Source organism: Scleropages formosus, chromosome 18 (assembly GCF_900964775.1).
Source record: "Scleropages formosus chromosome 18, fSclFor1.1, whole genome shotgun sequence".
NCBI classification, from domain to species: Eukaryota; Metazoa; Chordata; class Actinopteri; order Osteoglossiformes; family Osteoglossidae; genus Scleropages; species Scleropages formosus.
The window spans coordinates 6,078,714-6,091,470 of NC_041823.1; the positions used below are offsets into that span (position 1 = coordinate 6,078,714).

Consider the following 12,757-nt stretch of genomic DNA (forward strand, 5'->3'; position numbering starts at 1 on the left):
CTATTCTCCGCGGTAGTACATCTTTATACATCATGTATTCAGTATTCATAATTTTTTAAACTGTAGGCAATTTATTGCTCAGCAAACTGCACATTAAGTGTTTCTATACTGTCCCTTCAACATCTTTAGGTGTAACATTTCAGTCAAATATCATTTCTGTACAGCTGAAAATTTAAAAAAGCCCATTTTGAAGTCACCTTGTTCTCAGGATGCCACAAGTCACAGTGACAGCAAGTTTCAAGACTTATGGGAAACTCATTCGCCTGCACATGTGGAACAATAATTTTACAGTGTATAAGAGACAGGGCACCAATTACGCTAAACCATCTCTATAAGCTTAAAGAGCAGAGACCCCTGTATAAATTGGCCCTTACACTTCAATATGGTAAAATATATGTGTTATAGTCGGTTAAAGATGAATGACCTATAACAATCTTTTTCATTTCAAAGTTTAATCATTATTTACATCAAAGTGTTTTGCTTTTAAAAATAAATTACTTTCATATTTGCTTTATAAAAATAGAGTTCTATGGTACAAAGAGCGGAAGACAGAAATATTTAAATATACATTTAAATATAAATTTAAAAATTAAGGCAAAAGAGAGTGTTTGGTTCCAAATCCTATAACACTGAGCGGTATTTGCAGGCAAACATGATCCAGACGGCACAGGCAGACTCGGGGTACGCAAACACACGGGCACGAACTGCCAGCCTCACGTGATCGCCGCGGCAGCACACTATTTCTTCACAGAAGGGAGACCTGGGCAACGAGAGGAAAAACAGCATCAGCTTTCATGAAAGGGAACCATAGTAAGGATGAATATTACACAGCTCGATTCAGAGTCTCGAATGGAGATGGTGGGCTGTTCATGGGCCGATCTTTCATTCAAAGTCATTTGACTGGTCCAAAAAACCCTAATCTGCAATTTATTTTTCCTTTTTAGTGTACGCTCACAGCTCTGCTCTGCATACCTGAGGCTGGTGGCAAAGACCCTGCGGGCGTTGCGATGAGTGAAGTGGATAGGGAAGCCCTTGAAAGTGTGGCCATCGGGAACCGCCCGCCGCACAGCGTCCTGGAACTCCTCGTTACCGCAGGACACACCCGTGCAGCGCTCCTGCTCGTACGCCGCCAGGGCCGCTGACAGCAGGTAGGACAGGTGGTCATCCCATGTCGTGCTCATGCTCAGGTCCTGCAAGGTGTGAGATAAGCAACTATGCTTCATAATATCTTGAGTAAAACAATAACTCAACAAGAAAACCTCGTATAAACTCTGAAGAAAGGGACAGATGCGTGAAGTACCCCACCTTCCTGTGCTCAGATACCAAGTAGCGCATCTCCAGCTCCAGGTGATTGCTCGCAGCGGCCGGGTCCAAGGAGGGGCCACAGAGCGGGGGCAGTGGGGGCAGAGAGGTGGTGGAACCCGGGGCACAGACAGCCCGCAGGGCCTCCTCGCTCATGGCCTTCCAGCGCGACTGGTCCTGGAAGTCAAAGATGCAGAGCTCCACAGCGTCCGATGGCTGGCAGTTGGCCAGGAAAGTACGATGGTTGAACACGCAACCCACGGTCCGATAGGGGTATGAGGGCTTGGGCTGGGAGGCCAGGGGCGGATCATCTGGATTGATGGGCTGGTGAAGGTATCTAGAGAAATGTCACAAAGCTTCAGGCATCAAAACTCTTATCCACTCAACCATCTGCAAGCAGCACGTTAAGGAGGAATTAAAGTTATGGTCCTATAGTGAGGTTCTTTGGGACGTCTCATTAATTCAACATCTCATTCTGACTTTGTAGCACTGTAAGAAATTTACACGTCATCAAGTCTTCATATGGAGGCTCCTGGAAGATGTGCTACTTACAAGGTCTACACACACTGCTCCAGGACTGAATGGGATGCTCTCACTGGCACAACAGTATCAGAAGCACACCGAGTCCTCGTTGGTTCAGTAACACCCATCCTTCGGAGCACTTTAGATCTTTTAGCAATTCAACTATTTTATTCCATTTTTTGTTAAAAACGATAACTATCGTTGTTGGTGAATTGTTGCACGGACAGTCACTTGTAGGGATTGGTTGGGTAATATGATGGATCATTGTTGGCAACTGGTTGGGTGGATGGTTGTAATGACTGGGCAATTTGATGGGTTATTATTGGTGACTGGTTGAAGGATTTGTTGGATCACTTTCTGTCACTGGCAGGGTAAAATGTTTGTAGAGATAGGCTGAGTGATTTTATGGGTTATTGTTGGTCACTGGTTAGAAAATTTCATAGGTTATTGTTGACGACTGGTTGGGTGCAGAACTGTTTGTAGTGATTAGCTGGGTGTTTCGTTGCGTTACTGTTACTGATTAGGTAGGTCGTTTATGGGTGACTGTTTTTGACTAGCTAGATGGTGCTGCTCTTGGTTGTCATTGCCATCATGCAGAGCTGTACCCACCTGTGTGCGGTGAGGCTTTCCCAGAAGGTCACGGAACCATCAGTGCCACAGGTCATCACCCAGGCATGGGGGACACCCTTGCCCATGGTGCCCACACACACGTAGGCGTCCAGGCCAAAACCCAGCAGCAGGCTGCAGAGTAGGGTGGCGTGGTCCTCGCAGTCACCCTGGAGACGTGGCAACAGCCGTTGTGAGGACTTCCATGGATCATTGCATCAGTCGCATCATTCTCAAGATCCCCATTTCAATTCAGGTTACGTTCCTTACTGCCCCTCTAGGGATTTCAATTAGTGACCTTCAGGTTCACAGCTTCTGTTCTTAACCACCACATTTAGGTTGTCTGGCTTTGAGTCAAGTTCCCCAAACAAGCATCAGATCATGGAGGAGCACAACACGATCCTACAAACGCCTCCTTCCTGTTCCTGAAGAAGACCTTCAGTACCCTGGGGCCCCCCTTGCTGCTGAGTGTCCATGCAGTGGGACGGTCAAGATGACGGATGGCTCTCAGCATCGTTAATAAGGACGGCACAGTCGGAACGGGCACAGGACGGACGCTAAATTAATTTGCTGGGAATGAAAGCTATAAATCACACTCCGAGAGCCGCACAGCAGTTCATGGGAGTCAACACGTTTGATCTCAGGGGGGTGGAAGCCCTGGAAAGCTGCTGGGCACCAGGTTTCTTTTTTAAAACTTCCCTGACACCCAGCCACAAGGGCAGTAAAAGCTCAGAAATGATGTCTTAAATATCTGGCTTTTCATAATATTAATGCATACCAAAGTTTACTACTGCTTAAAAAAGTCTACATTAATGTTCATATGAACTCCTTTATAAAGTAGAACAAAAAAAGAAGAAAAGCTCCGCTAATACACAACCTGTATTTTTTATTTCCACATTATCTCACTTGTATATTGTATCTTCAATTCGCACTGGGATAGGAAGTGTGAACTGTACCAACAGCGTGTGCACTATTCAGTTTAGATGACATCTGTTCTTCCCTATTGCTTTTTTCCCCATCTTATTCCAGTTCTATAGGCATTGAGATGACTGGCGGTGCTGCAGACAGCAGTGATGGAGGGAACCTCAGCCACCAAGGGAGCACAGTGAGAAGTGTCTTCCAGGCTCATCTCCTCTCACTTACTTTGTTCCTGCACAGGAAGGCAAGCAGGGTGCACCACTGCTCCTGCCGAACCCCTCCGCCCACCACGGGGGCCTTCTCCAGCGGCAGCAGGCTGACAAAGCGGGCGGCCTGTCGGGGGCTCTCCAACAGCCGACCGGCACGCAGGACGTGCACGTAGGAGCACACGGGTCGGTTCACGCCATTCTCATCCTGCCAACAGCAGTGTCGCAGGTCAATGGTCATGCAGCCAAGATCCTGACCCCAAGGTGGGGAAGCCATCAATTAGCAGGAGAGGTCACCTGTGCAAAGATCTTGACCAGCTTGGTGTGGTGCGAGGGCCGGATCTCGAGAAACTCCCTCCACCACTGTTTGGCGTACACCAGAAACAACCTCTCTTTCTCTGCAGTTTTCTTCCGCTCCAGAGATTGCTGGGAAGGTCAGTCACAATGGTGCCATTAGAATGAGGGGATCATCAGCTACCATTTGCTGTCAGCCTAGCAAAGTAAATAAGATCTCAGGTGAAATACAATGAAAGAACCAACCTGGGTGCTCACAACGTCTGGAGACAGTCTCTCTGCGAGAGGGGGGTACAGTTCCAATTTCACATTTAGGACTCCGGCGGGAACTTTAGACTCACTTCCTGCTCCATCCATCCACACACGCACACAAAGCGCAACCAGACATCCATCAGTGAAAACATGATGAAGCCCCACAGATATTTCACAGTCACATGTTATACCACTGTCACACCAGTTCTAATTTTAGTTCATTATAGAAATAATAATAAATGACCTGAACTGTACTGATCAAAAACCTTTGAAAACATTTCCCTACCCACTCCCAGCAACTCCACAGCAATACTGGTTTTTCCGTTGGGGGCGCTGAGGACAGAGCGCCAGTCCAAGAAGTAAGAGGACACCAGGGTGGTTTCTCCAGATGTGTCGGTTCTGATCAGCACCATCTGCACGGGGTCACTGATGGAAAGCAAGGTGGTGGCATCTAACATCTTGCTGCTGTCCCCTGGACAAGTTGAAAATGTGCATATAGGAAAACACAGTTGAAATACAAATTGCTTAATCATAAACCCAAAGTCACAAATCCAAACAAAAGTTCTGTTAAACAAAAGTAGAAAAATGTGTACATTTGCCTGGATTGTCAAAATGTCAATTAACAATTTATCTATTAAAGCCGCTATCGGGAAGCACCGGTACGTTAATTTGCGCAACAGTTTGTCATTTTAACATTTCTTTTCCTTTCTCCATTTACAAATCTCACAATTGTAGTTTAAAAAAAGATGCTGTGGGCACTTATCCTACATGGGGAACCTCAATTTGAGCTCAGCATTTGGTCTGATCATAAAACATGATGCAATGAATGAGCACAAAGCACTCAGGCCACCTCTGTGCACCTCCAGTAGGAAGCCCTCCTGCAGGTCCGGCTCACAGCTGCAGGGCACAGGCTTGGAGCGGAAGCGCTGGTTCCTGAAGTGCAGGTACAAGGTAAAGGTGGAGCACACTTGGCCAGGTAAGGGCTCTGGTTCCTGGAGGTGCTCCAAAAAGGCCTTACCCCCCAGCACCTGCAGATACAGGTGTCTTCTTGTCGGATCAACGTTGGCTGGGGTGGAAAAAGAATTTACAAATGTTTGTTCTCCTTCACGTCGCAGTATTTGTATACAAAAATCTTGCAGTTTATGTGTAAAAAAATATTCACATATACTCTTTCAAGACTTTTAAACCTTAAATAATTAAAGTAGTAGCAGTTGAAATAGGATCATTTTGTACTACCTCAATTACAAGCCAAAGTTTCACTGGCAACACATATTTATTTATCTGACACATTCATCTAAAGCAACTTTTTTGCTCATTTATAAAGCAAAGAATTTTTTTTACTGTATTTATTCAGGGTAAGTACCTTACTTAAGGGTACTGTACAGCAGAAGTGGGATTTAAAACAGGAACCCTCAAACTGCAAGGAGACAGCAACAATCTGCAGCTCTTATTTTTATTACAGTTTTACTAGACCACGTAAATGGACCTTTAGGGTACATTAATGGACAGTAATATCATGGTAAACTAGAACATGCTCACTTTTCTTTGATGATATCCCATCTTTGTCAGCAAAGTGAGTCGCAGGCTTTGAAGACACTCCAGCTTCTGTCTGAGGCATTTCCTAGAAAGGAAGACCCAGTTATTAAGTTTAAAATTATGACTGTCTCTTTGCTGTTTCCTCTTCCTCACTCCTGTGAGTTTGTTGCCGATTCGGCTACTCTGCTGTTGGACCTGGAATTTCAAACTACGCTTCATCCAAATTACACTTTGTGGAAAATGCCGCTGCAATAATTATGATAAAAGCATCAGTAAGAGGAGCACATATAACCTACTGTATATGTGCATTTCATTTGTCCCAAATTAAGGCACTGATTTCTTGCACTGTGAACTGCTGAGTTATGAATTTTCAAAGGTACAAGGATTTTAAAAAGTTAACTGTTTACAGAAATCCTTACATCTTCTTACGCTATCAGCTTTCTAAGATTTTTGATTGCTGCAGAGCCTAAGCAAACTGTGTTAACCCTCCAAGCTGAGGGATGTCAATAAAGTGCAAACAAGCAGAATAGGAGTGTAGGGCAGCATTCATTCAACTCGCTTCCACAGTGTCTGCTGATCGTGTTGGTGTTTGTGCATTTTTGTCCAGGAACAGGAGTACTATTATCTCCAATTTCTTCTCCATTGCAATAAGGTGGGAGGAAGAAGAAGAACAATTCACATAATGAGTCAGGGAACATTCAATAGACAATGCTAGCAATGACAGCAATCTCCATTTTAATGACTTTAAATTAGTGTTCATGTTAATGTAAGTCAAAGTTAATAAAAACATCAACGCCTTAGAGTATTAAATATTTATTATACAGATGTTCAAGTCAATGAAGGTCCGTTTTATGAAGCTTTTATTCACTCTTACTTACGGGCAAATGTGACTTTGAAGTAATGAACAAAATGAGTTACAAACAAACTTCTGGTCCCACACGTGTTCATAAGTTGAGATGCTGTAGTGAAGAGGCTTTAAAACGGCACTCAGCGGCAGGTTTTTTCATTTTGATTTAATCACAACACTGACGTTAGACAAGTCAAGCGCCAATACTCCGAAGTACCTGTGAAAACCGGAGTCCTGTCATCACCTCATCCACTATTCCCCTGCGCTGCAGAGCCCGTACGAAGTCCTCCTCGGTCAAAGCCCGCTGATCCGAGCCCAGCTCCTCCTGCACGCTCTCTGCCAACACTTCCCGGATCTTACTGTGGATGTCAATCTGAGCAAAACAAAGTATTTTACAGACCACCTATTAATGGTACCCTGTAAATTGATCAGTAACACAACAGTAAAACAGCAGAATAAATCATCATTATTTACCAATTTGCCACTTAGCTGATGCTTTTTGTACAGAAAATATTTCAAATGCTTGAATGTTTCACTAAAGTAATTCAGGGTAAGCACCTTCATCAAAGGGGCGACGTCACTTAATGATACCAATTTCTCCTATAAAGTATTTCAAGTCAAGGCGGCCAAATTTTGGCCAATTCATAGAGTTGGGTATTTTACTGTAGTAATTCATGCAGTGTGGATTGCTCAATTTCAAGTGGGATTCGAACCAACAAGTCAGGTAACAAGTCCTGATCAGCTGCTATGCCACCACACAGCACGACAAAACGCAGGGCTAATAAAATCATTTGTTATTCATTTATAAATATATTATTTATTGTCTATTGATTAATACAACATTAACCAAAACCTTAGACTGCAGAAATGCAGTGACAACCCATTTCCTTCTGAGTGAAAGTGTCACACACAGCCTGGATCTGGATCTGGATCCGGATCCACCTGGCCACGATGAAGGGTGTGGGGTCGAATCCCTCACCTTGGCCAGATGCTGGTGGATGATCTGCTTCAGCTCCGAGGCTTTCTCCGGCGGCAAAGACATGTTAGAACCGGCAAACTCCCGGTGAGCCGGGCTGCTGCAGCTTCCGTTGCAAAGACAATTCTCCTCAGTCAGTGTTAAGCAGACGGTCCAGGTAGAGAAACCATGAGAAGAAACAACAAAACACCTGAAAACACCCACAAAGTCGCACTGCTCGGCCTTTCCGTGTACAACAAGTCCCTCCCTCGCAATAACTGTCACTTCAAACTCTGGCGGAGAAAGTAGCGGGAACATCCTGCTTACCGCGCCTGCACTATTTTCCACAAAAACTTGAGCAAATTATCTAAACTTACAGCAAAAACGCAAAACACGAATTAAATTGACCTACTTCCGGTTTCAGGAACGCAATATGAGGGATTACTAATTTGTTGACGTCCAGTATATGATCTTGTAAATTCAGGCAGAATATTAGACATTCCTAAAAACATAAACGCGACACAGAACGCGAAGGACCAGCTTGAGGTGCGTCCTGGAATCACGTGACAGTGGGTTTACAATAGCGGTAGCGTGCATTCTTTGTCTTTGCAGTTACGTGCATGTGTTACTATATAACCGATATTCACTATAAGGAAACAGTTTAAACGACTTATGAAAATATATCTCTTTTTTTATTCGACTGTCTTATTATTTCGCACAACGACGTTTTTGCCCGTTTTACGGTCATTTTACTTCCGAAACGGGATTTTTTTCCATGTACAGCGGCATCACTTGACTTAGTTATTATTATGTCCTTGTGTGCTGCAGCAGAGGGAAAGACACATCCAGTGGTCATGTAAACTTCTTTTCTTGATATCATAAACATCCTGGAGCCAAATGACCAAAATGACTCCTAAAAAGGTTGAAAATAAAGTGCCAAGTGCGTTGGGGAAGGATGCGAAAGCAGAGAAGGATAAGTTGAAGCGAAAAAATATTACATTAAAAGATAAGTTAGAAATTATTAAACGCATCGAATGTGGTGAGAAGCAGAAAGACATCATTGCGAGTACCGGTTTAACTGGCTCTACTATTTATACAATTTTTCAAAATAAAGAAAAAATAAAGCAAAGTGCAGAAACTTTAATTGGGGGTTACAAATTGTCAAAGGTGTCTCGTTCTCGGCATTCCATCCTTGAGAGGATGGAGCTGCTGCTTCTACGGTGGATCGAGGAACAAAATACGAAGGGCGTTCTGTTATCGGCGATGCTGATTCAGGAGAAGGCGCTGTCATTGTTCGAGGGCCTGAAGAAGAAAATGTTGGATGAAGGGGATCAGACGGTAAAATACGTTGAATTTGCAGCCAGCAGGGGATGGTTTGACCGGTTCCGTCAGAGGGGCTTCCTTCATACCCTTAGACTATCGAACGAAGCTGCTTCTCCCGATACCGAATCGGCAGCCACTTTCCTGGACCAACTTTTGGAAGGTGGTTACGATGCCAGGCAAGTGTTCAATATGGATGAGACTGGCTTATTTTGGAAACGTTTGCCATCCAAAACATTTATGTCGCAAGAGGAGAAGAAGGTGCCAAGTCACAAACCTTCCAAAGACAGGCTGGCATTGCTTCTTGGAGGCAATCTGAAGGGCGATGTGAAGTTGAAGCCGCTGTTGGTGTACCACTCGGAAAACCCTAGGGCTTTGAAAGGAATGCTCAGATCGGTTCTTCCTGTAATTTGGAGGTCTAATCATAAGTCATGGGTTACCCAAGATGTCTTCATGGACTACGTTAGATCTTATTTCTCACCCTTTGTTGAGAAATACTGTAGAGAAAACAGTTTGCCTAACAAGGCCCTCCTCATTATTGACAACGCCCCTTGCCATCCTGTAGGAACTATTCTTTATGCAGACAATATTGAAGTCGTCTTTCTGCCTCCACAGACGACTTCTTTGCTGCAGCCGATGGACCAGGGCATAATAGCGACGTTTAAGTCTTACTATCTTCAGATTGTTATGAGACATTTCAGAAACGAATCCAAGAGCGGCAGATCGTTAATGGACATTTGGAAGGATTTCAGTATCAAGGTCGCTCTTCGCTTCATTGCCGAAGCCTGGGATTGCATTAGTCCAGAAACCATGAACGTGGCATGGATGAAGCTTTGTCCGAGGCACGTTTACTGTGCCAGGGGTTTCAAGCATGACGAACTTCAAAGTGAGAGTCGAATGAAGATTGTGAAATTGGCGAAAGAGGCGGGATTCAAGGATGTGGGCGAGGATGATGTGGAAGATGTCTTGAGCTCACACAACCAAGAGCCGACACACAAGGAGCTCGTTGAGCTGGAGAAAGTACGGAAATCGGAAGAGGAAAATGAAGAATTAGAAGAAGTCACAGAATTTAGGGAAATCAACATGAAAATGCTGCAAGAAATATTTGATCTTGAACAGCAACTTAATGACAAAATAGCAAGTTATGATGACGATATCGAAAGAAGCATTTTTGTGCAAAATTCATTGAAAGAAACCCTTAACCCCTACCATGTTTTATATGAAAAAAAATTGCGACATGGACAGCAGCCACGTATACTGCATTATTTTCTAGTGGGACAAGAAGAGAAGGAAGCAGGGGAAGAACAGCATGTTGAAGAGCACTAGGGAAAAAGAAAATTACATGATGCCAGCTCTGATACTGCAGCATTCCATTTCAGGACTCAAACAGGCTTTTCTAATAAGTTGTACAGTTCAGTTTTTTTTGTTACAAATGTTATAAAATGTCAGTGTTGTTGCCTTGCATAAAAACACTTTTTATTTTGGTGTTTTTAATTTTAGCTGAAATTTTTAATCCACACTCTTCTTCCATAAGAAATTATGAACTTGAGCCTTTACAATGTGAATTTCCCTCATTTCATGGAACAAATTTACCCCTGTACATGAAGGGCAGGTGTAACATGAGTTTATATTCTTAAGGGTCAAGTGCTGTCCACAGACAACTCAATATAACCTTCAGTTTTGACAGGAAGGCAGGATTTTTAACAGGTAGTTGTGCTATCATCACTGTCATGTTGATTTTAAGCATGGGACAACTTACTTATGGTAAGAAATCTTTAATGCTATATAGTTTCTAAGACATTTAACTGGGTGGATGTATGGAGGGTGCAACCATGTTTCAGATATTTTGCATGTGCTAGATTGTTAATCCTATCAAATAGACATAATACTCCATACCCCAAAAAGCAAAGGTAAGCTGTAAAATCAATTATCTCAATAACTGAGGATCATGTAGTTATACATGGGGATGACAGTTGAATTATAATAAGGCAACACTTCAGTGTTGGACATGTCTTTAAATTCTGATTTGTTTGAAAGCACACCATCTAATATTTTATCTGTGCAATGTTAAAAAAAAAAAAAAAACCTAATGTCTGTCATTTTGTGCTTTGTAAGAATGTATTTCCCCTCTTTTTTGCACATAATGGGAATCTCCTACCACTAGATACCTTTTAACGACTTCATGCGTGGCCTGGTATGGAGCGGAGGCACAGAACAGCAAGTTGTCACCAAAATAGGCTTTGTTATCCAAACCAAAATGAAAACAGAACAACCAATCAATGAATAAAAAATAAAGCAATCCATGCATCAGGAACCCTTGAGTCCTAACCCTACCCCAAACCTTCTCTCAGTCCCCTGCCCAGCTGCCTTTAATAAGTCCTGCTTATGATGCCTCGACTGAGCCGGCAACTGGTCATCATTAACCAGACGAGGCAAGGGCAGGACTTGGGGAGTCGTCTTGTCAAAGTGAACCCTGCCCCATGCCATGAAAGCACCACTCATCAGCTCACACACAGCTTAAAAGATGTAGCTTTTTTTGCACTCTATGATTTCATACTGAAAGTGCTCTGTATATATATATATTAACATATTTGTTTATTAGTCTAAAATACATTTATATAGCTGAGAAAACCAATGGGTAAAAACATTGGATAAAGTTGTATGCTCTGTATATGGTGAAGAACCTGTCATGTTATCCATTTTACTTTTGAGAATGGAATGTATCAACCATTTTTATATGCACTTAATATTAAGCAGGTAGGGAGCAGATATGATTTGTTCATCTGAACAAAAAAAAAAAAAAAAAAAAAAATGATAAATAAAATGTAGCTTGTGAATTACTTTGTAGAGAGCCAAGAAGTGAAAAGCCTAAGTAAAATTTAATCGTTGGCAAGCAGTTCTCAAGGCCCAAGAAAATCTATTTTTATTGGACGCTGCCTGGGCTTGTGGCTTTAAATAGCTCTATTAATGCTACAGTAAAATTAAGTTTAGATGTTCCAGGACACACAGTCACAGAGACTTCCAAAGAGAAGTGCCACATCTTGTTAATGTCACTGGTCATTCTGCTCGATTGATGAAATTACTCAGCGGCCATCTGCCTTTTTCTGCAAAAAACAAATCAATTCCTGGAATGTGGCAGAAAACTGGCAAATCTAATTTTACCTGTAATGATTCTGCTAAGTAATTAAAATCAAAACCGGTTGTGAAAGAGTGACTCACCAGACGCAAGTGGGAGGTTTAGAGGACGGGGCCCACGCACACAATCAGCTTGAGAGCACATGGCATGTGGGACACTTTGACCGTTTGACCTTTATAAATGCTGTCAAAGCTTCAGCCTTACAAGCATGTAGTTTGTCACCCCAGCTGAGCCTCCTTCTTGCATTTACATTTGTTCATTTATCTGACACTTTTCTCCAAAGCAATTTAGGATGTTAATCCACCTACCAGCCATTTACCCATTGATACAGCTGGGTAATTTTACTCAAACAGTTTAGGTTAAGTACCTTGCTAGAGGGTACTACAGTAGTAGGCGAGATTCAAACCCTCAGATGCGAAAATAGCAGCTCTAACCACTATGATATCAGCTGCCCCCACCCATCACCATCTTAGCAGTTGCATTTTCACGTGAGATGAAAATCCAAGGACCGGGTGCTGCGGCTGCCTTCGCTCCCCAAGTGCGTCGGTGAGCCTTGGGCGTCCGTGACCCTGTCGCCGGTTCACCGGTTGTCCTTCCTTGGACCGCTTTTGGTCGGTACTAAGCGCCGCGTACCAGGAACGCCCCACAAGAGCTGCCGTTTTGGAGATGCTCTGACCCACTCTTCTGGCCATCACAATTTAGTCCTTGGCAAAGTTGCTCAGATCCTCCCACTTACCCATTTTTCCTGCTTGAAACACATCAAACCGAAGAACTGACTGTTCGCTTGCTGTCTAATATATTCCATCTCTTGACAGGTGCCATTGTACCAAGATAATCAATGTTACTCACTTCACCTGTCAGTG

The 12,757-nt window shown here is 43.2% G+C and overlaps 1 protein-coding gene across 1 annotated transcript; it reads right to left on the minus strand.

Annotated features, from left to right (window-relative positions):
* Window positions 1-514: 514 nt before the first annotated feature.
* On the minus strand, window positions 515-7,701 carry cep76 (centrosomal protein 76). The gene is made up of 12 exons (XM_018762864.2): window positions 7,463-7,701; window positions 6,701-6,856; window positions 5,640-5,721; window positions 4,951-5,166; window positions 4,387-4,572; window positions 4,095-4,192; window positions 3,852-3,980; window positions 3,574-3,762; window positions 2,434-2,600; window positions 1,306-1,639; window positions 973-1,190; window positions 515-760 (listed from the first exon to the last, which is right to left on the minus strand). The coding sequence occupies exons 1-12, from the start codon at window positions 7,523-7,525 to the stop codon at window positions 622-624; spliced, it is 1,977 nt and encodes a 658-aa protein (XP_018618380.2). The 5' UTR covers window positions 7,526-7,701; the 3' UTR covers window positions 515-621.
* Between the last annotated feature and the right edge of the window lie 5,056 nt (window positions 7,702-12,757).

Coding starts and splice junctions, on each gene's coding strand:
- cep76 (XM_018762864.2), bottom strand. CDS start 7,525: ATGTCTTTGCCGCCGGAGAAAGCCTCGGAGCTGAAGCAGATCATCCAC. Junction 3,981..4,094: donor CAGACGTTGTGAGCACCCAG/GTTGGTTCTTTC, acceptor TGACCTTCCCAG/CAATCTCTGGAGCGGAAGAA. Junction 2,601..3,573: donor CCTTCCTGTGCAGGAACAAA/GTAAGTGAGAGG, acceptor CCACGTCTCCAG/GGTGACTGCGAGGACCACGC.